Source organism: Ictalurus punctatus, chromosome 16 (genome assembly GCF_001660625.3).
Source record: "Ictalurus punctatus breed USDA103 chromosome 16, Coco_2.0, whole genome shotgun sequence".
Taxonomy (NCBI): domain Eukaryota; kingdom Metazoa; phylum Chordata; class Actinopteri; order Siluriformes; family Ictaluridae; genus Ictalurus; species Ictalurus punctatus.
In genome coordinates, this window is record NC_030431.2 from 22,851,934 (window position 1) to 22,878,697 (window position 26,764).

Here is a 26,764-nt window from a genome sequence, read left to right on the forward strand (position 1 = left end):
CCAAACCAAATAGTATGCGAAGGAAAAACTATCCCTTTTTTTTTTTTGGGCGCGCTGATTCTGTAAAAACACCCTTATATAACCAGGAGAAAAGACGAATAGGTTGTTTATTCAGTGTCCCACAGTCTCGAGGTGTTTTTACTGAGCTTTGTTGTAATTACAGCTGGCCCAGCTTGGTCTGTACACATCCTCCATGGTTCATTTACACGACTGTAAATTTTCTTGATTAAAACTGTCGTGCTTGCAGCACACGTGGCGTGCTCGTGAGAGCCACAACACTGCTCAGGGTAAGAGTGAGAAGCTTGTGTGCTGTAAATAAGCATGAGAAGTGGGCAGTTTGGTGTCGAGCTGTAGCTCGGCGAAGGCCTGAGTGGATTTCACGATGAAGCTTTTGATAACGGGATAGAGTTAGTCGGTTTTCGTCTGGAATGAACTTCTGAAAGTCTGGAACAATCTTTTATCGGTTTTTCAGTCCGAAATCCAGCATTACATTGCAGAAGCAGGTCGTGCCTGATGTAATTTAGAATTTAGGAGTGTTTATGTAGCTATAGTCTGGACCTCAGACTGTTATTGAAGCGAAAGAGTGTAGCGCATGTCAACACTGCAACGTCTACTCGTACGATTAAACCGTCCAGCTACAGGGAAAATATATAAATTATAATAATAAATATTTGCTCCTTGTAATGATGGAGAGGCCAACGCCATTTTGAAGTCAAGCCGTAGTTATATATAGCACTATTTTAGGATTAAGATACACTGGGATTCTGTTCACTATAAGAATATAAAGTTGTAACTTTCTGTAGGAAGAAACAGTTTGTTGTGCAGCAGCGAGCATGGTCGCTGTGTGGAGGGGGGGTGTGTTGGGGCGTGTTCAGTTGGTATTATGGGAAACTGTGTGTGTGTGTTGACAGCTGGTTTCTCTTCTCCGTCAGCTGTCATTTCGGAGTGTTTCCACCTGTCGTCTCTCTCACGCATGCTGAAGAAAGCACAGCTCGTGTCTCGTCCGCTTTCAGCCTCAGCACTCAGTACTCGGTCATTTGAAGTGTCTCACACACACACACCAGTGTTTCTGTCTCCTACTGACTGTTAAAACCATTAGAGCTAGGAGTCACTATACGTCTGGCGGTTCAGCGGTGCATCGCTGGACAATATACAACGTGATCAGCATTAGTGAGTTTTGCAGTGGTTCGGCTTCCGTCTCATAAGAGGCAGATTCCTCACGCCTGAAGAAATTGTCTCCAGCCCTGCCCTCTCCCTCAAGGACTCTTGACTAATCCCGCTCACTCTTGGAATGGATTTTGACCAATTTCACTTATTCCTAAAAACCTGCCTGCTTCAGAAGGATTTCTCTGGATTCTGACCAACCCCTCGAACCCTGCAGGGAATTATGACCGACCCCTCGAACCCCGCAGGGAATTCTGACCGACCCCTCGAACCCTGCAGGGAATTCTGACCGACCCCTCGAACCCTGCAGGGAATTCTGACCAACCCCGCGAACCCTGCAGGGAATTCTGACCGACCCCTCGGACCCTGCAGGGAATTCTGACTGACCCCTCGAACCCTGCAGGGAATTCTGACCGACCCCTCGAACCCTGCAGGGAATTCTGACCAACATCCGCGAACCCTGCAGGGAATTCTGACCAACATCCTCGAACCCTGCAGGGAATTCTGACCAACATCCTCGAACCCTGCAGGGAATTCTGACCAACATCCTCGAACCCTGCAGGGAATTCTGACCGACCCCTCGGACCCTGCAGGGAATTCTGACCGACCCCTCGGACCCTGCAGGGAATTCTGACCGACCCCTCGAACCCTGCAGGGAATTCTGACCAACATCCTCGAACCCTGCAGGGAATTCTGACCAATCCCACGAACCCTGGACGGAATTCTGACCAATCCCACGAACCCTGGACGGAATTCTGACCAATCCCACGAACGCTGGACGGAATTCTGACCAATCCCCCTGACTGTTGAATGAATTCAGACCAACCCCACCCACTCAGCAAGTAGTTATACTTGTTAGCTCCTTCCAATAATATTTTCTGACTTCATTGTTTCTATTTGTCAAAATAGAAACACATCCATAACCGCAGTGACCCTCATTAATATAAAGCAGTTGCTGACGAAAGAGTAAATGAGTCATGCAGCTCCCAACGTGAATGAAAATGGTGTTTTCTGCAGGATCTGAATCCCGATTACACCCCTCTACCCCACAACGCATGCCTGAGCTAGAACATCTGAATGGTAGTGAAAGAACAGACAGGGTTACATGACTGACTGAGTGGGTCGAGATGCTTCCAGTTCCTGGGTGTTGATCCCCTTAAAAATTTTTTTAGCCTGGACTTTCTCCTCTGAGCAGATATTATTTTATTGAAGCAGCAAACTGTGCTTTGACTTAAATATCACTGCTTGCACCTTTAATATGAAGTCTCTGGCTGGTTCTGGCTCCCCTGGCACGATACAATGGTTCAAGCAAGTTTGAGTGTCTTGAGATCGTTGGCCTCTGCACAACATGCCTCAAATGTCATAACACAAACGTTCAACCATGAGCCGATGAGCACCGCCGAGGCTCGCTGCGAGGGTGGAACTCATGAAACGTGGTCATTTGATAGCTACTGGAACAGAGCACACAGAGATTTATTTCGTTTATGACGCAGGCATTTAAATTTCCCTGTGTGCGGTCTTTTATTGTTGTGTGGTTACATATTTCATAGTTTTATAGTGAGCTTACTTACAATGTGTTTTGTTGCCTTGGGTCAGTTTATTTTATTTCCTTTTAATGCATTCTGTTCCTTTTGGTGGAAATGTCATGTCTTTTCTCTCTCTCTCTCTCTCTCCCCGTCTCTCTCTCTCACTCTCTCTCTCCCACTGTCACTGTCTCTCTCTCTCTAGGCTACTGAGATGCCTAAACTTACAGAGCAGTTAGCAGGCCCACTCCGACAGATGCAGGTAACAGAAATTCAGTCTGAATTATATACACACAGTGTGTGTGTTATGCAGCACTGGGGTTTCTCTCACTTGTTTACATTCGTATACGGCATGTCACATCAGCGCCAGTGCCTCGACTTGCTCTCGGCCACTGACCTGTTTACAGTGGAGAGCTTGGAGTTTAGAGCCCCGTGTGTGGTTCGCTCCAGTGGAGAAAGGAGTCTCTGAAGCTGTTCTCTGTTGCAAATCTCATGTTGATGGACAATATTTCTGTAGATTCTGTTGTTCTCAATATGCAGGAGGAGTTTGCTTAGACAGGCGGCGCATTTAGGTCACGTTTCATGCTCCAGACATAAAGTCTGTCCTATTTCCAAGACAAAACGTGGACTCTTGGAAGACTCTTGGCCTTTTTTAGACCCTTAAACTAGTTCTGCTCAGTACTTTATCACAGTAATGACTTAAAAGCAGTTTAACTTTATAGTCTTATTTTATACCCTGTGGTAATGTTAGATTTGTAAACTGCAACACGTGCAGTTGAGACGTCCCTACAGCCCAGTTCTCAATGTTGCATCCCCCCCCCCACTGTTTAAGATTTTCCCCAATACGCATCTCGAATAACAAATGATTTGGAATGATGTGGGAGTTCCATAGAAGTATATCGTTATGAGTCGAATGGCAAAAATCTTAGCTGGCCAAAACTATGGGTCTTGAGTTCCTGTACATGTAAGTAGCATCCCTGTATGACGAACAGGACAAAAGCTACTGAAGAAAAACTATTCCAAGGCATTTGACCTTGTTCTGACCTTGACTCAATTCCAAAATCGACTCAGTTCTTCGTCAGGTTACGGTGATAATTCCTTGTAAATCCTACCAAATTCAGTCACTCGTTCTTGACACATCTCCCTAACTAGAATCTCAGACTGACAACCTGAAAGCATAATGACTCCACCGTTCGTTAGAGGAGGCATTAAAAAAAACAAAACAAACAGAAAAGCGCACAAAGGAGATCACAATTTTACGTTGATTTAGAGATACAGATTCTGATGTTGCATGACCATTTCCATTCTGCAAAACCATTGGCTCTTGTATTTTATGATGTAATAAATCCACTGGCTTAAATACCAACCCAAAGAGGTTTTCAGCTTCTGGTTTGTTAAAAGAAAACACCTAAACTGCTGCAGTGACTCTGATCCGCTCCTCAGCATGCGTGTCATCCCGTAGCAACGGGATTTTATTTAACCTGAATCGAATGGTTCCGACCGACAGGAATGTGCCAAGCGCATCGCTAAAGTCTCGGCCGAGGCGAAGCTGGACGTGGATGAGGACGCCTACCTGAGCCAGTTCCGTCCTCACCTCATGGACGTAGTGTACACTTGGGCCAACGGAGCCACCTTCTCTCAGATCTGCAAAATGACCGATGTTTTCGAAGGTGATTATTTTTTTTTTTAATCCCACCCCCCATGATTGTGATGTTAACACGTGCCTGGATCAGTTACATCTGGATTTGCTTTGTGTTACATTCAGACGTTTTCTTGGCAGCAAACGAGTCTCGTGTCGTCTTAATTCAATAAGGGCCTCCGTCACTAAAAACTACCTGACTGTGGTTTTCTGCACACACACGGTCTGTTTTAAATGTCCATGGAAGGTATTTTAGAAAGGGTCCAAGAATGGATATGATGTACAACTAGTTATTAGACAAGACTACAAGCAAGGATTACATTTAAAACGTCACACGATTGGCTTTGAAAATATCGGGATATCGTACACCGTGATTGAACATTAAACAAATATTGTGATATTGAAAGGTAATGTTGACGCACGGCTAGTTCTGATGGCGTAGCGTGATAAAAGCCCGGCTCCTCGTCGTCCGAGTATCCAGGAGGTTAGTTGAGTTTGCTCTCTGGTGAAAAAAGGGGAAACTTCTTCCAAGAAAAATCTGATTTTTTTTAAAAGAACAGTAAGAAATCAACGTGTAATGGAAGTGAACAGCGAATTAGTGAAGTGCACCAAGGCCAGAAAGTGACTCGATTCACTTGGTATGCAATCAAGCAAGAGAGAACTGGGTGCATGTTATCACTCCGTAGGGAGGACATTGAGCAATTTCATCTTTTCTCATTCTCTCGCTTTTTGTGTTTTCTCTCTGTGCGATTTTAGGCAGCATTATCCGCTGCATGAGGCGCCTGGAGGAGCTTCTGAGGCAGATGTGCCAAGCGGCCAAGGCCATCGGGAACACTGAGCTTGAGAACAAGTTCGCCATCGGTATGACCCCTTTCCCTTCCTTTAACTACAAAAATACTCCATCCCAGAAGCTACAGTTCATATGTGCAGGGTGTCCCCAAAAGTCTCTATACATAGGAGACTGTATTCCAGCACCACGTCCGTCGCGCCTTCGTCAGTGGATGTTCGTGGAAGTTCACTTCTCGGTCGGTCCACAACTCTTCCAGTCTTTTTGAATTTGTTAAAAAGTTTGTGTGATGTTTCCTGTTAAAGTCCATCACAGCCTTGTGACGGCGTCCCGATCCAACCATGACGACGATTTCAATGTCTTCTGTGGTCAAAGGCGTTCTTAAATCCTATCTGAAAAAATATATACAACCCCAGTTCCAAAAAGGTTGGGACGCTGTGTTAAATGTAAATAAAAAACAGAATGCAATGATTTGTAAATCTCATAAACTCAGGTGTTCTTCACAATAGAGCATAGAAATGTTGAAAGTGAGGAAATGTACTGTTTTATGGAGAGAAAAAATAAGGTCATTTTGAATTTGATGGCCGCAACACGTCTCAAAAAGTTGGGACAGGGCAATAAATGGCTGGAAAAGTAAGTGTTGAAAAGAAAAGAAACGAAACAGCTGGAGAAACATTTTGCAACTAATTAGGTTAATTGTGAACAGGTCAGTAAGATGATTGGGTATTAAAAGAGTATCTTAGAGAGTTAGTCTTTCAGAAGTAAAGATGGGATGGAATCTGGATGGAAGCAGATGTTGCTTTAAAATCTGTATATACGTTTCAGCATTGATGGTGCCTTTCCAGATGTGTAACCTGCCCATTCCATAGGCACTACTGCACCCCCATACCATCAGAGATCCAGGCTTTTGAACTGAGCGCTGATAAAAAGCCGGATGGTCCCTCTCCTCTTTAGTTTACGGCGTCCATGGTTTCCAAAAAGAATTTCGAATTTTGATTTGTCTGACCACAGAACAGTTTTACACTTTGCCTCGGTCCATTTTAAATGAGCTTTGTCCCAGAGAAGACGTCGGTGTTTCTGGATCATGTTCACATATGGTTTCCTCTTTGTATGATAGAGCTTTAACCAGCGTTTATGGATGGCACGGAGAATTGTGTTCACAGACAATGAGTTCTGGAGGTGTTTCCGAACCCATGCTGTGATTTCCATTACAGAATCAGGCCTGTTTTTAATGCAGTGCCACCTGAGGGCCCGAAGATCACGCGCATGCAGTATTGATATTCACCCTCGTCCCTTGTGTACAGATTTCTCCAGATTCTCCGAATCTTTTGATGATGTTATGTACTGTAGATGACTAGATATTCATAGTCTTCGCGATTTAACATTGAGGAACATTATTCTGAAATCGTTCCACAAATTGTAGACAGTTTTTCGCAGATTGGTGAACCTCTGCCCATCTTTACTTCTGAAAGACTCCGCCTCTCCAAGATACTCTTTTTATACCCAATCATCTTACTGACCTGTTCCCAATTAACCTCCCGCTCTTTCTTTTTACGAACACTTACTTTTCCAGCCTTTTGTTGCCCATGCAATGAATTGCAAATCTCATAAACCCAGGTGTTCTTCACAATAGAACATAAACACATCAAATGTTTAAACTGAGTACATACAGGTTTTAGAGCAAGATACATACACTTCCATCCAGATTCCATGCCATTTTTACTTCTGAAAGACGCCGCCTCTCTAAGATTCTCTTTTTCTACCCAATCATCTTACTGACCGGTTCCCAATTAACATAATTAGTTGCTCCAGCGTTTTCTTTTCAGTAACACTTACTTTTGTTGCGCCCGCCCAAACTTTTTTGGAATTGGGGTTGTCTAATATAAAGTAAGTATGAAAACCTTTGGAGACGTTTTGCTAAGAAGTGTTCACTACCCCCTACGTATGGAGACTTTTGGGACACCCTGTAGTTCTCACTAGACACATTTCAAGTGCTAGAATACTCTTTTTTGAGGTTTGATTTATTTGTATTGGATTTACGGGAAGGTGAAACACAAAAATAAATCAAGTTGTGAACATATCTAGTGAGTCACAAATATGACTCAGGACATTATGGATTTGAACAGGAAATGAGCTGTAAACTTCTGGCTGAATTTCTGAGCGGTGTGAAATTGCCTCAGATTTCACACAGGGATGTATCTTAAGCTTTGAAACTCATCTTTTTTTAAATAAATAAATGATTTCTTGTCTCTTTCACCAGGCATCACGAAGATCAAGCGTGACATTGTGTTTGCTGCCAGTCTTTACCTGTGAGGGACGACGCTGCTGTTTAACAGATCCCTTCCCTTTATCATGCGTTTGTTTCTTTCATTTTTCATAAAGACCCCATGAAGACGGTGGTGACAGAACACATTTATTAACATTCAGGTTCACAACTGTAATGACTTTTCTTCCTTTCTTTGAACAGCACGATGCGTATTTTTTTTTTTTTTTTTTTTTGTACATAGTGTTTTAACATAATTTTAATTAAAAAAAAGTGTATAGCAATAGTTATTTTTTTTCTTCGTTCTTTAAAACAAAGTTGCCGGAGGAGCAAATCTGTTAGCATCATACACAGGAAAGCAGCATCAGCAGCCCAAAGGCATCATGGAACCCAGAGTCTGGGCTTAGCAGAGGGGGAAAGCAGGGGTTGCATTCACAGGTTTCCACCCCAGTGGTCCTTCCTCACAGTCAGTGTGCGCTGACAAGACCGTGCTGTCGGAACAGCGAGATGCGGAACGAGGGTTCCTTGCAGCTTCAGTTAGTGACGTCGTAGTGGTTTCCGTTAGTCGGCGTCTCCTGCAGGGTGTTGTGCACCATATCGTCATCTTTCTGCACGGCCGCCGGCTTCTTGAAGAAATCGGACACAAAAAAGACCTGAGGGAGAAACGTGAGGATTAAACGCGTTATTAAAATGACGCTCGTACAAGGTGTGCTGAAAAATAATCACGTGGGACCACTGCTTAAAATACAGGGGAGGACAAATCGCTAACCCAAAGGTGACTTCAGGTCCAGGCTACTCGAACTTCAGTTTGTACTCGCTTTGCAGACGAGTAGCGCTGCGTTCGACTCTACTCTGAAGTGGAAAGTCGGAACTGGGACTCGTGTAAATTTTAACGCCTCCGTCGTTAGTCTTTTGTTAACGTTTTGTTAACGTGTTCACTTGTTAAATCTGTATGTTGATTGAAAGCAAATACTCGTGTGTGTGTGTGTGTATAGATTAATAAGTCATTTTAAACGCCATCATTTCACGCTGTGAGCGGCCATGTTGATTTGCCGTCGCTTGCTGAGCTCGGTGTTCAGGAGACCGTCCCGAGTAGTTCACGACTAGGACCTCATGTTCGGTTTTTCCTGGTCGGAAATCACAAGTTATGACTTTTTCTCGAATGCAGCATTTGTTCAGCGAGAAGTGAAAACGAACCCTAACTTTCCTGTTGACTTTTTTTGATATGCATGTTTTAAATGCAAGCTGTAAAGCTTAATGCGCTAGCTATAGCACATGGTTCCAAATCCCAGCGCCTGCTGCTCTACACACATTTCCAGATCTTTACTTAGCGGGATTATGTAGCTTAAACACGACATTCCAACTTTTTTTTTTTTTTTCCCCCGGGGGAAAAGTAAAACATTTCCCCTTGCCGTTAAGCATACACATCAGAACTACGGCTACACGGTCGTCTCCTCCTTGGGAACTTGTATATGCACTTGTCTATTAGAGGCAGCTAGATTACTAGTGCATGTATTACACTGTTCGTTTTCACCCGGTCAGTTACATTTCCAGGCAACCGAAACATCTGGGCGGCACACAGTGGCCTCGCTAATAAATTTGTAGGTCATGCACACTTTAGAAATTACACATTAACAATAAAACTGAAGGGTGTCTGGTCACATTAAGATGTTAACCACATATCTTTAGGGGTAGCACATCTGTATAAAGAACGCTCTTGATACATTTATAGAAAACACGACCCACTTTTGAAGTTACTCTGTTTATTACTGAGTTCGCTAGTTCTACTGGTCACTAGGGCTTAATCCAAAACTCAGTCATGCAGTTATGCTTCGAAATAATGTGTTCTGTGCGTGGACCTTCCAGGAATAAAAAGCTCGATGACTACACTAAACAGCTAAAATATTACTGGACATGTTTAAATAATGAGCTTAATGTTAAAATCAATAGATGGGGTTCAGAAGATCAAGCTTAGAATAAAATCCCCCTGAGCTATACCCCATCAGAGCAGATCCGGACACGTCACTTTATTTTCAAGTGTCTGTACAGTGTACTTCTTAGTGGCACTGTTACCCATGATGCACTGCAAACACATCAGTTTTAACACCGAAAAGCAACTGCTAGTTAGTCGGGTTACGGAGATTACATTCAAATGAATGTGTAAAGAATTAACCTCAAATTTAGTGCCGTTATCTATCAGCGAGGTCGCGTGAGGGGAATTAAGTCAGGAACTGATTGAGGACACGGGGATTATAATCAGCTACCGATGGGTTCCAGTTGAAGTAATTCTTTAGTGTGGGTGATTTGTATGTTAAATTCTGTCTCTGTGGGTTGCACTGAGTGATAGGATATGGTGATTTTTCTAAATCCAGATTAAGCGTAGATGCCGTTTTTTGTTGTTGTTTTTAAGACAGTTGTAAAACTAAAGAAAGAGCCGAATAGTTTTTTTTCCCTACTTGAAGATCCAGAAAACGGTGGTTAAGAGTAGTTGCAACTATTTTAAAACCCCTTTGTGAAGACATCGTGCATAATAGAGTTTGCTCCTGAATTCTAAATTGAGTCCGAGATCTTTTTGAACCCGTCCCATAGCGTTCCAGACATTAATATACCTAGGTGAAAAGGACACTCACCACCAGTAAGGCCGCGATCGCTCCCTGTATGAGGCCCGTGAGGACGTCACTCCAGTGGTGCTTATAGTCCGAGACACGGGACAGTCCCGTATATATAGATGCAGCAATCAGGAAGAACTGGATTGTGGGTCGCAGGAGTCGAGCCCATTCATCCCTCATTCGAGCCTGCAGATAAAGCTGAGAGAGAGGCGAAACGATCATATAGAGGTGCTAATAAGAGGCTTATAAACGTCACACCTAATTATCTAATCAGCTAAGACATGTCAGGCGTTTGCCTCTTAGGTTGGAGAGGCGTGTAAATATCTCGTTGTGCAGTATGGTTTAGACTCGTTGTCTCGCTGCCGCTGCACGTCTGCGTTCTTCTCCAAAACCAAAACGGGCTTTATTGGTAATTTGGCTACTTTTAAAGGCAAGTCTGGCTTTTCAGGGCAAGATGATATCCATCCCACTCAGGCATGTGCTGCTGTCATATTTTTAAACATGACTCATAGTCATATGACAGGAACAGTTCATTGTTGTTTATTCGGAGCAGCTGGAGCCAGATAGCAGACAAACCCCGCTAAAGCAACCGGCTGCTAACTGCCCTCAGGCGTCACCGATATTATTACGACTGTGTGTGTGTGTGTGTGTGTGTGTTCCCTGAACTAAGCAAAATACAAAATAAGCTCAATACGATGGTTTTAGTAATATAATCAATAACAGGTTGGTGTAATACAGCCTTGCGTGGCAGCAGGCTAATCATGAAATAAATAATAGCAGTGATATAAAAGTATAGTAATAATAAAAGCTGGTTAAAAGCTTGCGGGGGGGTGGGGGGGTGTTCCGTTTTGAAAATCAGTGATGGATGGAGCCTGACACATGTGAACTGGTGTGCTCCAGATGTTTGGTGAATAAAAACAAAAGGCTGCTTCACAACTCCCAAGTTTCATACGTGGAATATGGAGACGCTAGCATTAGATAAGCATGAACTGGAGAATAGATTTAATATGAAATAAAAAAAAAAAAATTTTTTTAAACTGAGTTCATAGAAATAACAATAAAAGAGAAGATGGCGGTAATAAAGGAAATCAGATCGGAAGAAATGCAGTCTTTCCTGTTGGCTTTGCAGAGTCTCGTTCCCTGCCGCAATACGCGGAGGCAGAGAAACGCTTCTCGTCCGTGTTTATGCCATAATTACAGTGCTCTTTAGGGATGGGCAATTACAATTACACTGATTACACCTTGTATGGCATATGCCCAGCTCTAAACCATGATTCAGCTTCTATATTTAGAACGGTACAGTGTGCTTAAAATAAATAAATAAAAACAAACCCAGCCCTTTTACACACTGTGAGAGGAGAGGGTACGTCTACAAAAAGCTTCACGTCAATGTCGACTATTACAAACTCGCTCCTCCTGGTGTGAGCACCCCGACGCGCACAGCAGGGATTATTATAATAGTAATAGTAATAACGCAGAGGTTCGTGTTGTTGCCTTGTTTAGGTTAAGACGCTGCTCCATTGGACTGGAACAGCGCAATAACCGCACAACCCGATAATGATTTGAAGCTTACAACCTCCTGAAGAAACACTGCTGACCGAGTGAGAGGACAGAAAACTGCTGGAATATTGTTTACAACTGGATCTCTTTCTCAGAATTTAAGAGACGTGCTCCGTTTATACCCACACAGCCGATACTCTTGAAATAATCATGTCTAATTTGAATGTTTGTTATTTTCTTATATTAGGACGCCTCTGATTTCTGACCGCGCTGTGTAACCAGGACGACATTTGTATAGCAACAATTTTTAGTTACATGGAAACAAAACATATACAAAGCCTGTGTTTGTTTTACTTCCTCATAGCTAAAGGTCGTTGTTACGGTACATTCAGACATCCAGCGACTCGCAGCGATAAAGCGACTGTTCGTTTTCCACGAGAGCCGGTGACATGAGCGTCTGCGACCGTTGGTGACTAGATGTGGGCGTGTGCAGCGATGTGGGCGTGTGCAGCGATGTGGGCGTGTCCAGCGACGTGACCGAGCTGAGAAAAGTTTAACTTTATGCAAATTTGGAGCGACTTGGTGCAGCGACTACCGATGGGAGTGAAGACAGTAGAGCACGCGTGATCCGTGAGCCGCCATGCTGCCTGCGACGCAGATAGATGTCCGCAACGGCAAACCGCTCACGCTCCTTCTCCTTTATCTCGTAGGATATGATGCATATATACACTGGAGAACTGTATATACAAACGCTCTCCCTTCAGAATTTTTTATCTGAGCGGTACGAAGACTGATTTGTCGATCTGATAGTTACTATGGCAACCAGTAGTAGGAACGGTGACTTCGTAGTACAGCGTCCGGCCACGTGCAGCGATTAAAATAAAATCTCTGTACGTGTGAGTGTACCTTTTATACAATTTATACCGTTTATGTCTTACTAAACTAACGATTTAGAAAGAAATCGCTTAGACAACGGCATTCAAGATGTAACTGAAGCACGACCTGTACAGCAACCTTTTAGCTGTGAGGAAGCGTGTGAACACTGTAGAATCAGAACACACACTCTGCTTAGGTTTTTAGTGTTCTTGGCCTCCACCTGTTGCTGTGTTGCAGTAAACAAGCTTGAGCCCTGTACATTTGAACCACATTATGTGATCTTGATTATAGGATCATCATACCCATAGTACTAACAGCACCATCAGCTACAGCTACAAATCCATTTCAAGAACATCCCGTGGGAAATGATTCATGGATCTAAAATCAGGTGTCCCTCAGGGCTCAATTGTTAGTCCGTTAAGAGTTTTGCGTTTATCAGTACTCTGGTGTTTCCAAGGTTTGGTCCGGAGGCACATTTTGCCTCGTTAGAGAAGACGATGCTAAACAGACCTTGTGCTTACCGAAAGCATGTTCTTAACCGAGCATTAAGACTAACGTACAATCTGATCCGTAATACGAGTGCATTCTCCATTTTTAATAAATACACATGACTGAGAAGGTTTTCAATTACTACACATGTTGAGGAAAATATTGCTATTAAGAATAGATGTCGTTGAGTTAATTATTAGGACACGGCCGTTATCTGAGGAAGGCTGTAATCTTCACTCTGTATTATTAAAGGTCTACCTTTCCCATTCGGTAGAAGAAGGCTGCCGTGTTTAACGTCTGTTATTAAGGTGCTGCCCAGCCGTTTGGTGAGGCTGTAGGATGAGGGTTTGTTTTGTTTTTTTAATGGAGTTATAAATAGGTACTTACTGCCAGGAACAGCATACAGTACATGGAGAACGAGGAGTGGCCGGAGTAAAAGGACAGCCTGCAACACACACAGCAAAACAGAAGAGATCTCAGCAAGCAAAGCATTAAAACGCTGACGGTGAGCTCCGACACCGCCATGACGTGAATCCACCATCAGCCTTTACTGCCCTGATACTCGACTTTCACCTCGGCTGTAGCTTCAGGTTCTATATGGATTCAGGGTCCACTTATTTTCTGTATTTCTGTACATTAACATTTATAAATCTGGACGAGGCTTTAATCTGACGTTAGATAAATACACACAATATGCATAACAACAATATTTTTCAAACCTCTCGGATTTAGGCTCATTTTTTTATTTGAATTAATGAATAAAATTCTTGATCTTTCGATTGGCAAATAAATAAATAAATACTCTTCTTTTAAAACAGTGTGCAATTCGAAATAAAATCAAATAAAATCTAGACATTCACTCGTATAGAAAAAGGAGAACAAAAATAACGGTTCGATAGAATTCTGTATTATTAACATGATATTAAATGTATTCTATTTATTTAAACTTGCATGAACGTTAATTCATCCGTATAGATTTTACAATTGAACAATTTCACCCCGAGGAAAATGTACCGACCAATCAAAACTATGAGTTGTTAAGAAAAAGCAATAAAACCCGACAATAAAAATCCGGGTTAAACTAATTTTGCGACTCGTTTGAGTTGATTTGAAGTGATTGTGTGTGTTGAAGTGTTTAGGTCCTGAACAGTGCGTCAGTGCTCTGATGAGCTCAAACAGGTGTGTTAGAGCAGCGCGAGTTCTAAAGACTCATTAAGACCTTTTTATGACAACTGGGTTTACGCAGACCTTTTGTTTGCCCAAACTGAATGACATCTGCAAGTCCTTTACAAACAAAGGACTTTTGTGTGTGTGTGTGTGTGTGTGTGTGTGTGTGTGTGTGGGTGAGGTGTAGGTGGGTTTTAGCAGTTTACTAGAGACGTGAGAAGCTGGAATATCGTGTGCACACCCTTTTCCGGGTGAGAAGGGCAGGCCGAGAGTGACGAGTGTGGGGGGAAGTGCGTGTGGACGGGATCAGCAAAATAAGGGTGGGCGGAGTATCCGGAGGGCTTTTGTGTCTTCCTGTTTATATTAGCCAGAGGCCACTGCCCCCAGAAAAGTGCTCAGAGACACCAGGACAAAAGAATTAAAGAATAATAATCTTTTCTTACTATAAAGTACGTGTGATGATGTCTGGCTACGATGATGCACTCTGTTCGAGTCTTATGATAATTATACTTGTTAATGTTACGCTATACTGGTATAGACGACGGTGATGGTCACAAAAAGGTGAATTTTACAACAAATCGAAGGGTTTAAGTGTAAATCCACTTTGAAAAGTATTCTAGACGTTTCTCTAAGTGGAAGACTGAGGCCTGGGAAAAGGGTTCAATGGGAAAACGTGAGCAGATTCTGTCGTGGACTGAAAATAGTTGTATTAGATTGGCTGGTGATGAAGTACTCGCAGGAGAAAAAGGGTACAAAACTACTTTTCCTTGTTATGGGGTGGTACCGTCAAGCGTACACCTTCTGTTCCTTCTGTGTGTATCTTTTACCTAGAAAGTTACATGCGGTGTACCTTAAGCTTTACTCTAACATTTATGCACCGGAAACCATTTTAAAGTATATTACATGCACATTTCCAGTGAAAGATGCATATTAAAGCTCCTGCATCATTCCAACACTACTGTTGATCACACCATTAAACCTATAACATCTTGGACACTTATTAAAATCTTATTAATTTAAAAAAAAGAAAAAAAAAAAAAAGAAATAGAAACCATTTCCCACTTGCCATCTTAAAGACTTTATTTTTTATTTTTTTTAAAGTGGGTGTAACATTCCTTGTTAGCAGATTTTGGTCTGCTGGATAAGGTTACACAAACGGATGGGTGGATGGATGGTTGGACAGCTGGGTGAGACGGGTGGGTGGCCATGATGGACGGATGGACTGGTGGGTGGGATGGAGGTATGAAATGGATGGGCGGGTGGTTGTGATGGATGGGATGAATGGGTGTATGGGAGGTCGGGATGGACGTGTGGGATGGATTGACGGGTGGGACAGATGGTTGGGCATGTGGGTGAGATAGATGGACGTACAGATGGAGTGGATAGATGTGATTGATGGATAGATGGATAGGCTGGATAGATGGTGGATGAATGAAATAAAATAATAATAATAATAATAAAATAGGACATTCTGTTAACTTTGTATACATTTAAAATGGACATTTATATCCAGTATACATTTACTGAAATTACGACACCGAGAGGACATCCACCACCGTTGATATTCAGCCCTGGATTGCTCTTGCGTATTGTAAATATTTAGGAAGATGTTCTCTTGATCTTCCCTAAATGGAGATATTCTAGATGCTGATGAAATTATACATCTACATTTCACTCACAAAAGCTTGGACCACTTCAATTACTAGTAGCATAAAATAATAAATGTGTCTTCTCTTTATCTAGCTAAAAGCTGTCTGTCCGGAACGCTGCCAGGTAAGAGCTCAAATGGATTAAGTGAACTGCCGTGTTGCTCTGGACCTATCGAATTACAGGTCGCAAGGCTTGAGACAAAGAATCAGAGAACAATTACGTATGGCTGAGAGACAGAGACAGAGTAGACACTCTGCAGACCTAAAGTGAGGTTCGGCTGATCCTTATCGTTCAAGAAAATGATTAGCATTAGATAATTAATCACGTAAAGCTAGTCCTTAGAAGCAAACTAGGACCTTTCAACCCTAATCTCAAATTTGCATAATAAATTTTTTTATCTTTGTAGCTGACTGGTTCATAAGGGCCAAGGTTGCTTTATATCCAGCTTACTTTATAACTCCGAGACCTGAACTAAGCAGATACGCTAGATTATTCCGTCATTAATCTTCCTACTTTGGTTTGAGGCCATATGTCCATGGTATCACCTAATGAAGGGTGATTCATAATTATTCTTGGCATCCTGCTTCCCCTGCGCTTTATTTGTTCTATTTATGGCTCTGTCTACTAGGAAAAACAGTGGATTCTGTCCAGCAGAGTGCTTTCCTATCAGAGGCATGAACCACACCTAATTATGAAAAAGATCTGGGACAACTTTCTCCACTGGCCTTGAGTCTGGCCCAAGAAACCAAACTGAAACCTTGAGCGTCGGACTCTTTGTCTCTGTATGTGTGGGCTCTAGCAGCGCAGCACACCACAGGGCTGGAGCACACTGGAGTGTGTGAACCGCAGTCTCACCACAAAAGCTACAGAGATCCAAACCCTTGTGGGGAACTGGATTTCACTGAAAGGACTACCGAAATAATGATCAGTGCTCTCCCCAGAGTCCTCCAGGAACAATCAGAAACCTGATTCAGGAGCCAAGTGGAACTCTGCTAATCGGACACCGTTTTGATCAGATTGCATGTCGGTGATTGCGGCAATCTTATGAAGCTTGATCGAATGCCACACGACCATTCGGCGTCCTGTAACTGTTTGAAGAAGCATTAAGCTTCTAACCTTGGTGCTGACCATCTGAGATTTCAGAGTGTGATTAAGAAATAGCCCGGTAGGGTTCAAATACAGATCTTACATGCTTACTTGGTTGGAAAAAAGAAAAGAAAAAAAAAAAAAAACTCCCAGACAGACAGAACCACATGAAAGTAGCTCTAGTAGAGGGGAAGGGAGTAAATGTTTTACATGCTCTTAATTTCCACTTCAAAGCCACTCATGAAGTAGATCAGAGCGCTGATGGCGCACCATTTGACTTTAAGGGCGTCAGAGGTCCAAGAAATTCCCAGGGTGCATTTTAACGAGCTGGAATTTCTCTGTGAGCTGGATAACTTGTCCAATAGGATTCTTTCTTGTAGCCGGGTTGACTTCTGGCTGCCTCCCTTAAATCTTTTAAGTCACGGTTTACACAGGTGATTATAATTTCTCGCTCACAGTTTATAGAAAGAAGGCAAGACGTTCTGACAAAAGCAGAAACAGAAAGCAGATTAAACGATTCCCTTTTTTACCTGATGTTTCTCCACTGGTTTCTATTAGGTATGAATGAGAAATAATGAATATATTATAGAAATGCAGGCATAAAAATGACTTCAGAGGGTTGGCATCAGTACCAGAGGGTATACAGCTGCAATCAAAATGATTCCACCCCCCCCAGTGCAAATCAGGTTTATTGTCAAAATGTACAAACTTTCAGCTGTTTGTAACGAACAAATCGAACAAAAGCGACTGAAATAGTTCAACATGGCGAATGCTTCAAGTGGTTTCCCCAAATTCAACTGAAAATGCAACTTATAATGACTTCTCCAGTTTCAAAATTATTCAACCCCTTCATGACAAGCATCTTCAGTACTAAGTAGCGCATCCTTTTGCTGTTATGACTGGTTGCAAACGAGATGCAGAGCTTCTGGCAGCGTTCCTGAGGAATCTTATCTCATTCCTCATGAGCAATGGCCTCCAGTTCAGTAATATTCTTGGGTTTGCGTGCTGCAACCGCCTTCTTCAAAGCCCACCAGAGATTTTCTATGGGGTTCAAGTCAGGTGACTGTGACGGCCCTGTAGAATCTTCCAGGACTTCTTCTGCAACCAAGCCTTGGTGGAATTTCAGGTATGCTTGGAATCATTGTCCTGTTGGAAGGTTAAATGACGTCCAAGTTTCATCTTCATCACAGACGGCATGACGTTTTCTCCTAGGATTTCCTGATACTTCAATGAATCCATCTCACCTTCCACACGCTGCAGGTTTCCAGTGCCAGAGGATGCAAAGCAGCCCCAGAGCATCACCGAGCCACCACCATGCTCGACTGTGGACAGAGTGTTCTTTCTTCATTCTTCCCTCCAGACATATCGCTGATCATGCCGAAAAGTTCCCAAACCTTCTGAGGCTTATTTATATGATTTTGAGCAGACTTTTCTGTACGTCTTGGAGTTGTTTCATGGAAACCTTCTGCATTTAGTACGCACCTTACTGTGCTCACTGAAACCTCAGTGCCTGTTACACCAAGTCTTGCTGCAGGTCTTTTGCAGTCACTCGAGGGTTTTTCACAACCTGCCTTCTCAGAAATCTAGGTGCAGCCGTTGACGGCTTTCTTTTTCTGCCCCGCCCAGGTAGTGTACACTGAACAAACCCCTACCCAGTTCAGGTATTTCATGTGTTCCAGCTCAAGCACACGTGGTGCAATTAAAGCCCTTGATTAGTTGTATCAGGTGTGCTTGAGGCAACACCTGTTTTGCATATTTGTGCTATTGTGAGGGATTCCATTCGGGGGTTGAATAATTCTGAGACTGGAGAAGTCCTTTTCAGTTGAATTTGGGGAAACCACTTGAAGCATTCGTTGTGTTGAACTATTTCAATTGCTTTTGTTTGATTTGTTCATTGCAAACAGCTGAAAGTCTGTACATTTTGACAATAAACCTGATTTGCACTGGGGGTTCAATAAATTTGATTGCAACTATAACTATTAAATTATGGTCAATTTAAATTATGGTTGTAGGTTTTGTTTATTTGGATTGAGGAAGCGCTTATTTTTATTATGTTCAAGTCGAGGCATTTCAGAAGAAGTAGTATGTATAATTGTAAAGACCATTTTTTGTGTAGATGAAGCTGGATTTTGATCAATTAATGCTGTGCTCTTGGATCAGTGCCTAGAATCACCCACCTGGCCTCGTTTACCATCTTCGCGTCCCCTGTGCAGGAGAAATTCTCGATGTAAGCTCCACTCGAGCAGTTGATCAAGTTCCAGTCAGGCTTACACACATACAGGAAGTGAGGTCGCAGCCGGCCGATTGAGTACTTGCCGATGTCGGTGAGGGACTGGCTCATGGCAGCACCGAACAGGAAGGTTCCGATTGCTTTATAGATGCAAGCAACATAGCTGTTGCTGAAAGAGGACTTTGATTTGATACGTTTTAGATACACCGAAACACACTCGCCAATGATCATCTGCGAGGGAGGAAAAGGACAGAAGACAGTTTAGTAGCACATTCCTGTGAGAGAATTCACTATGAGCAGATTCTAACGAGGATGTCCACTCAAATAATTAGAAGGCAAGATAGAGCAGTTGACGGTGCAGCAATCACTAGCAACCCATGGTGTCCGCAATGCAATGATTTTCCTTTCTTTTCTTTTCCATGCTGACCTGGCTAATGTTCTCTCTCATTAATGACTAGATTAGTTCAGATCTTGCCACAGAGCCACTTTTTGTGTCTCCGAGTTAATTGTTCAACCGTCTACAGTCAATTTCAATTAAAGGTTTGCAAACTGTAGAATAATAATAATACTAATAATAATAATAATAATAATAATAATAAGGTAAGAAGGATCCCAGTTTTCTCTGGGATCTAGCTCTGTGAACTTGTTCCGACTTTGGAGTGAAATAGCTCACTGTAAGCCTGGAGGGTTTTCCTTATTTTCTCATATTTGACTTCATAGAAATCTTCTTGGCAAGGTGTTAGTATGCACAGTGTGAAGCTAAATTCTTTAAGTAGGACATGTTCCTGAAACAACATTCCTTTTACCCAAATCACTGCCATCTGATTTCACCAGTATTTGCCTCTTCCCACCCATGAGACGCGCTAGTCAGGAAGCATATGGTGTAGCTCTGAATTTCAGCTCAGAAAATCGAGCAACATTGTGTACACATTTTTTCCACAGATTTTGTACTATTCTCTCTCTCTCTCTCTCTCAAGTTTGTGTAGCTAGGTAAAATTAGCATACTTCACTCTCTGAAGTAAAGGGTGCCAAACTGTATTTTTCCTTGTTGCTGGAATGCTACTATCAAGGGTACATCCTTTATACCTTGTAGCAAGTATCTTTCAGCTAGAAATGTGAATATGGTGTACTTTAAGGACCGCTGATATTCCTTTCTTAAAGCTTTCATCTAAAGTTTACTTTACTCACATGGACCTTTCCAGGTAGAATAGTACATACTAAAGCTACAAACGATGTTCTCCTGATGGTACCACCCCAGCAACAAGGTGAGATGTAGAGTTACGCAATAGCCTTTACATCACAGACGCTGTCTGGTGGGAGGAATAGGAGGCGCACACTGATAATATCAGAGACCGAATCGGACAGAAGCGACTTGTTAAAACATATCCTACTTGAAAAAAAAAAAAAAAAAAAAAAAAAAAAAAAAAAAAAATTTTTGTGACCCCATCAGATGTTGGCAAGAGCTGTAACTAAACAAAACATCAACGGGTACTTCCGACATCTTAATAATACACAGAATGAGAACTTTTCCAGCAGACCAAAGCTATTAAATTATGATGGGGATTTCCTTATGCTTTGAGAAACATGCTTCTGTGGGTTAAATAAGTGGGCATGTGGTTTGTGTGACACATTGTTTCCCCCGGTGTGAGATCTTAAGAGTCTTTGTTTCATTAAAGGGCAAGAGTTGTTCACAGAGACTCTTACTAAGTGTGAGAAAACGGTTCGTTTCGTTCAAACGTCACGCCCAGATCAGGTCCGTTTTAACAGCCCCAGAGTGTTTTATTCATTATTGTATTTGAAAGAGGATGATTGCAGACCAAACAGATCCGAAGCAAAGTGTTAAAGATCAAAGCAGATGATGGCAGGCACTGCGCTTTTATAGCCAGAGTTCCCGACTCCAGTCCTGTCCATACAAAACTCCCAGTTTAGTGCTTCACGTGCTCCATCAGGTCACTGTTATCATCAGATGAATCAGAAACGTTGGAGTCAATGCTAAACTGTAATACACATCTATTTGACCAGTAATGGGTCAGCGATGAAGTAAAACTACTTTATTTACCTAAACATTTAGCACTGAAAGGTTAATAAACTTGTAGCCTTTATCTATTTATTTATTTATTTATCTATTTATTTTTATATACACAAAAGACCTTCATTAAGCATTCATGTCACATGAACTACAGATGGTGAAAACAATAAGCAAAATCGCAATTTTATCCTAAACTTGAATGCTTCATGTGGAGTTTCATTTCATTTTCCTCGCTTTTCTGATATTTAGCTCGATATTGGTATTTTTCTCTGTACCCAGGGTTTACGTAAAAAAAAATTCACCATATTCACGTCATCTTCGTGCAGTAATCTTTTTCTTTTCTTGTTAATTTAAACATCTAATCACAAATATGGCCAAGTCAGCCTATACACTCTAAACGCTCACTACAGGGTGTGTATAGGGGATAACATAACCGGCATTGTAAAACAAAAACTTTTGAAATTCAGCTACAGAATTATTGATAGAATTTTGGTAACTACTAACATATAACATAGCTTTTAGGACACGTGGTACTTTTATTCATTTTCATATTCGAAAAACTGATGCATAGTTTAAAGATGTTAAAACGAAGGATAGCACTATTATGACGGATTTATTCAGAGATGTTTTGGTAAACGCATGTCATCAACATGAGTTAACTACGAACACGAGATCCTGGATGTTTGATTTTTTTTTTGCATTCCAGTACATAAATGATATGAAATTCAGGCTAATAACCCGTACATGAACTGTATAAATATACATAATTAGTAGTAATTCTATATATTTAGTGTAAACCAAAGTTTTCGATTTTTAGCATTACATCACGCTTCTAATAAAGCATCTTAACTAAAGCTTTATTTGTAACAAACATAAAAGATAGAGCTTTTTTTTTTTTTTTTTAATCTGTTGTAATTGTGTTGGCAAACTACTTTGTCTCGGCCTGTGTGAATGTCTTCTTCTTGCTATCCATTTGGTAGTGAATATTTACCTGTGCTTCTTCAGTTTGCACCAGCCCTTTGTGAGGTATGTTATGGAAATTTAAGCAAGGCACTTTAACACTAAACATTGCGGGGTTTTCCCCTACAGGACTGGAGCCGTAAAACACTGAGGCAAGCTAGAAAGAGAGAGTGAGGATGAGGCAGAGACTACATGAACAAAAAGTACACTTACAGTAAGTAGCGTGAGAGGTATCATTACTCCTCCTAATAACTGATAGGAAATGGTGTCATCCTTTAGAGGGTACTTGATCGAATCATCGTTACAGAAAAATCCCCGTTTGTATGGTGCGTGTTGCATTGTGAGTATTGCGAATGGGAGTCCCACTACCAAAAAGAAACACAAACAAAGCAATGGGAGACAAAAATAATGACAGCAGTGGGTTAAAAGAGAGGTCTGCACATGACACTGAGCCAAGCCCAACACCAAACTCAAACACACACAAACATACATGCTGGGGATGGAGAGCAGACATGAGACAGGAGGTTTAATCCCAGTTCCCCAGGACATTAGCCAGATGGTGTTTAGCATGAAGGGTGAGCTACATGACAATATTAGACATAGACTCGGAGCAGTAATGTGATTACATCATATATGACACATAGATCATGTATAAAAAATGTCATTTCGTACTAATATTCGAGTCGTAACAGTGAAAAACCTATTGAACAAATATGTCATAACATTAAAATTAATCAAGACACAACACTCTGCAATGTACAAATATACCTCGTACAGTTAATCAGTAAGAATACTAAGATACTTAAGAAATAGAGATTATGCAGTTAATTTGTAACAATAATCTACTGTACAATTATGGATTATGTAGTTCATAAGTAACTATAATAATCTGTACAATTATAGATTATGCAGTTAATTAATGACTAAAATAATCTACTGTACACCTATATGTAGTTAATAACTACAATAATCTACTGTACAATATAGATTCTGCAGTTCATAAGTAACTACAATAATCTGTACAATTATAGATCATGCAGTTATTGACTAAAATAATCTACTGTACACATATAGATAAGCAGTTAATAACTACAATAATCTACTGTACACATATAGATAAGCAGGTAATAACTACAATAATCTACTGTACACATATAGATAAGCAGGTAATAACTACAATAATCTACTGTACACATATAGATAAGCAGGTAATAACTACAATAATCTACTGTACACATATAGATAAGCAGTTAATAACTACAATAATCTACTGTACACATATAGATAAGCAGTTAATTAGTAACTACAATGATCTACTGTACACATATAGATAAGCAGTTAATTAGTAACTACAATGATCTACTGTACAGAGATTAGAGTCCGATAGTAACTACATAATCTACTATGTACATATATCACACAGTGAAGTAATTATACTAATGTACTGTGCAAATATATATATAACATTTTCTGCAAATATTAATTATTCAGGCTATTAGTAATACTAAGCTTACTGTACAGATACATATAATGTAGTGGTTTAATTATCTACTGTACAGTATAACGCATAAAGTGTCATATACTGTGTGTCATTTATCATTAATTAGTAATGCTGTATTTACTGTACTGATATAGATCATGCAGTTAATTACTGACTATAATACTAATCCAAATTTGTCACTAGTACAAATACAATTTTATATTTAAGCAGTAGTAACACTCTATGTACTATGCAGATACAGGATACAGTTAATAATACTGTATTTCCATGTTAAGTTACATTTGTGTTTCGATCACTGTTCAATCTTAACCACTGCCATTAAGGAACTTCAACTCGATTTCAACATGTTTCAATACAAACCATCACGGCTCACTGATGATTTTCACATTTTGTAGTCGACATCCCAAACTGAATTCTCGCACATGATTTTGCTTCTTAGAATCTTCGTTTTAAGGACGTTTTATCGGCACATCAATTAACTTAGCAATGATCACGGACCTCGTTTGATCCATACGGTATGTATAATGGTCAAAACTCCGAGGATGTGGTAAATAATATAGTGCTAGAATATTAGGTATCATGGCATGTGTGACCTTTTCTCGGTGTTCTTCTTTTTTAAGGCTTGAGCTAGAACCATGAATTTAGGCGTGCGTTCATATTGAACTATCATAACACTATTTTAACAACGCTCGAACAGAACAAAACACCAGGATATGATTTTGTTTTTGATCATCTCGTTCTGATCCATAGCCATAGCCTACACAACTTAACCATTTGGCATCTGAAATCATTTGAATTTAGTTTTTGTTTTTTTCCAGTTTCTTGCTTACATCGTTTACTTCATTTTGTTTTGACTCTCTCGTGGCTTTGAGGTTGTCATGGGAAACTTCCTCAGTCAAAAATAGCATCAGATCTGGAAGGATGTGAACACAAAGCAAATTTTAGCTCATTCTGAGGTTTTTTTTTTTTTTCCTCCTCCAATTATGGCTGAATGGTCAATCTGGCACACTGAATACCCACCTGCAATTTACACGTATATAAAAACTGATTTTGGGTCAGACCTCTTATTGATCTACTTCTATTTTCCATTTTACACCCTATAAACACAAGACCCAAGAAAAGCGTGTGAGTTTATGGCACAAACACCAATTCCTTAGTGGTTTATGGGATTACAACAAGCCGACACACACATGGGTTAAATGAGAATGACCAAGAGGTTAGCCTTCAGAAGACGTCATGCACCGAAATCTCACGTTCAGTCAAACTGCGATGCAAAACTATAGCACATTTGCATGAATGAAGGCAGCGAGTGTGCAGGAGTTTGAATGGTGAGGTGTCCGCTTGTATAAAAAGAAAATAGCTTGGCTTGGCACTCTCCGAGCCCACGAACAACTGACAGTTCCCAGTGTAAAGCAGAATTCTCCACCAAAATTCTTAGTGCTGATGTTCACATCAACATGGATATTATTTAAGAACTTTAATTGTTTGGTTTTTTTTTTGGTTTGGTTTTCTGAGAGTCATCCATAAGCTCCCCTCTAACAACTATCCAACAAATGGGCAACCAGGGAGCCAATGCACTGCCAGTTTAGTTCATTTGTGGTCCAGCTCCATAAAAATTCCTTACTTACAAGTCAAAACCCTTCACTTTCTGCAATGGTTCATATTTTAAAAAAATTAGACTCAATAAAGCTCACAACATATTGCCATAAAAGGCGATCGGAGTTTGGTTCAATTCTGCTGAAGTTGGACATTTTCCTACTTCCCAAATAATCACCAGTCTCTCTATTGATTAGACCGGGTGTTTTTATTTTTGTCCATTGTATTATTATTTTATTAATAATTTGAGATCATTAATCAGTCTTTCCATGATCTCTATCTGTTCCTCCATCTATCCATCCATCCATCCATGTCCGTAATGGACAACTGATAATCCTAGTTTAGTGTTTTTCTGTCTGAACTCCACAAGCAATCATCAAATCTTTCACGAACAATTAATCGTCTGATCACTATGTCTCGTCTGACTAGATCCCTCTGTATCTCCTATATCGAAATATGGAAGTTAATATGATTCATTTGTCTTCGCATGGTGCCTGTGGGGTTCAGATGGATGGGTAGATCTTCACATATGTCAACGTGCAACGCAAGATTTCGTTTAGGTTTCTGATACAAACCCTTTGTGGATCCATTCATTCATGTGGACTCTCATACACGTGCTTTGTAGAGCTTTGAATATGTTTTCATCGCTGTTATTTTCTAGCTTTCCTGTTCTTCAGTTTTTTTTTCCCTTCTGCATATTTGAACTATGACTATGTGTTATTCATTTTGTTGAGCTCTAATGGACATGATGAAATCCTGCTTTTTGCTTAATAAGACCGATGCAGAATCTCGGTATTAGTATACTGTAGGTAAATAAATAACATTTGCCACATTTGACTTTTTATTTCTAGATCCTTGTTAAAAAAAAAAAAAAAAAACCCCACAATTTTCCTTTAACTTCATGCAAGTGTCTATTTTTAAACCCACGCAATTAGACCAAAACCCAACTGGTCTCTGATTCACTATATAAGCTCACTACATAGTGTATAATGCAATATATAACATAAACCCCTACCTAGTGCACTCTATGTCCAATAGAACACAATTAGAAGATGCAGCCACAGGAAAATGTGGAATCTTGGAAATGAACTAGTGACAGTAATATCACTTTGAAAGTGCCCAGTGAAAGTTGCATTGTCAACTCATTGTGGTTTCATATTTCAAGAGGCATTATAGTGAAACACACACTCTCTCTCTCTCTCTCACACACACACACACACACACACACATTTGGCTGTATAAGGAGGTAAACCTGCTGAGGTGCATTATGAGTTAACGGACATCGAAGTGAGGTTCTTAAACAGAAGAACTGAGGTCACGCATTTAAGACTGACAGGAGTGAACACATTTGTGTACACACACACACACACACACACACACACACACACACACACAACACAATGTCCCAAAAACTCGTTCCTTAGAAAAACAGCTGCTGTAAATCAATAGTTAGTAACAGTGGCCAATCAGGACACCGGAGATGCTCCAGGAAACTATTTCAGCTATTTCTGGAGGGACTTTGTATGAAAACAGACCAAGTATTTCATCTGTGCTCCAGAAGAGCGAGCGATCTTCTCCAAAACAGTCTTCTCTTATCTGCCAGGGCCTTGATGCCCCAGATGTCTGGAACCAAACCTTCCGGCTTTTAATTGCATTCGGCACCCATTTCTAAAATGTATTCGATAAACAAAAATG

General features: G+C 40.9%; 2 protein-coding genes across 6 annotated transcripts in view; one reads left to right on the forward strand and one right to left on the reverse strand.

Annotated features, from left to right (window-relative positions):
- Positions 1–7,660, forward strand: part of mtrex (Mtr4 exosome RNA helicase) — a 29,279-nt gene extending 21,619 nt beyond the window's left edge. Inside the window, exons 24-27 of the mRNA XM_017489308.3 lie at positions 2,893–2,949; positions 4,195–4,357; positions 5,083–5,187; positions 7,374–7,660. Of these exons, the coding sequence (XP_017344797.1) occupies positions 2,893–2,949; positions 4,195–4,357; positions 5,083–5,187; positions 7,374–7,426 (378 nt within the window). The 3' untranslated portion in view covers positions 7,427–7,660. The remainder of the gene's footprint in view (positions 1–2,892; positions 2,950–4,194; positions 4,358–5,082; positions 5,188–7,373) is intronic.
- Positions 7,514–26,764, reverse strand: part of plpp1a (phospholipid phosphatase 1a) — a 32,595-nt gene continuing 13,344 nt past the window's right edge. For 3 of the 5 annotated variants that reach the window (XM_017489313.3, XM_017489311.3, XM_017489314.2), the window contains 5 exons: positions 22,186–22,337; positions 18,931–19,214; positions 13,238–13,295; positions 10,007–10,183; positions 7,514–8,029 (listed from right to left, as the gene is read on the reverse strand). In XM_017489313.3, coding sequence (XP_017344802.1) covers positions 7,910–8,029; positions 10,007–10,183; positions 13,238–13,295; positions 18,931–19,214; positions 22,186–22,337 — 791 coding nt within the window. In that variant the 3' untranslated portion in view covers positions 7,514–7,909. The remainder of the gene's footprint in view (positions 8,030–10,006; positions 10,184–13,237; positions 13,296–18,930; positions 19,215–22,185; positions 22,338–26,764) is intronic. The other 2 variants (XM_017489312.3, XM_017489310.3) reach the window with 1 other exon arrangement.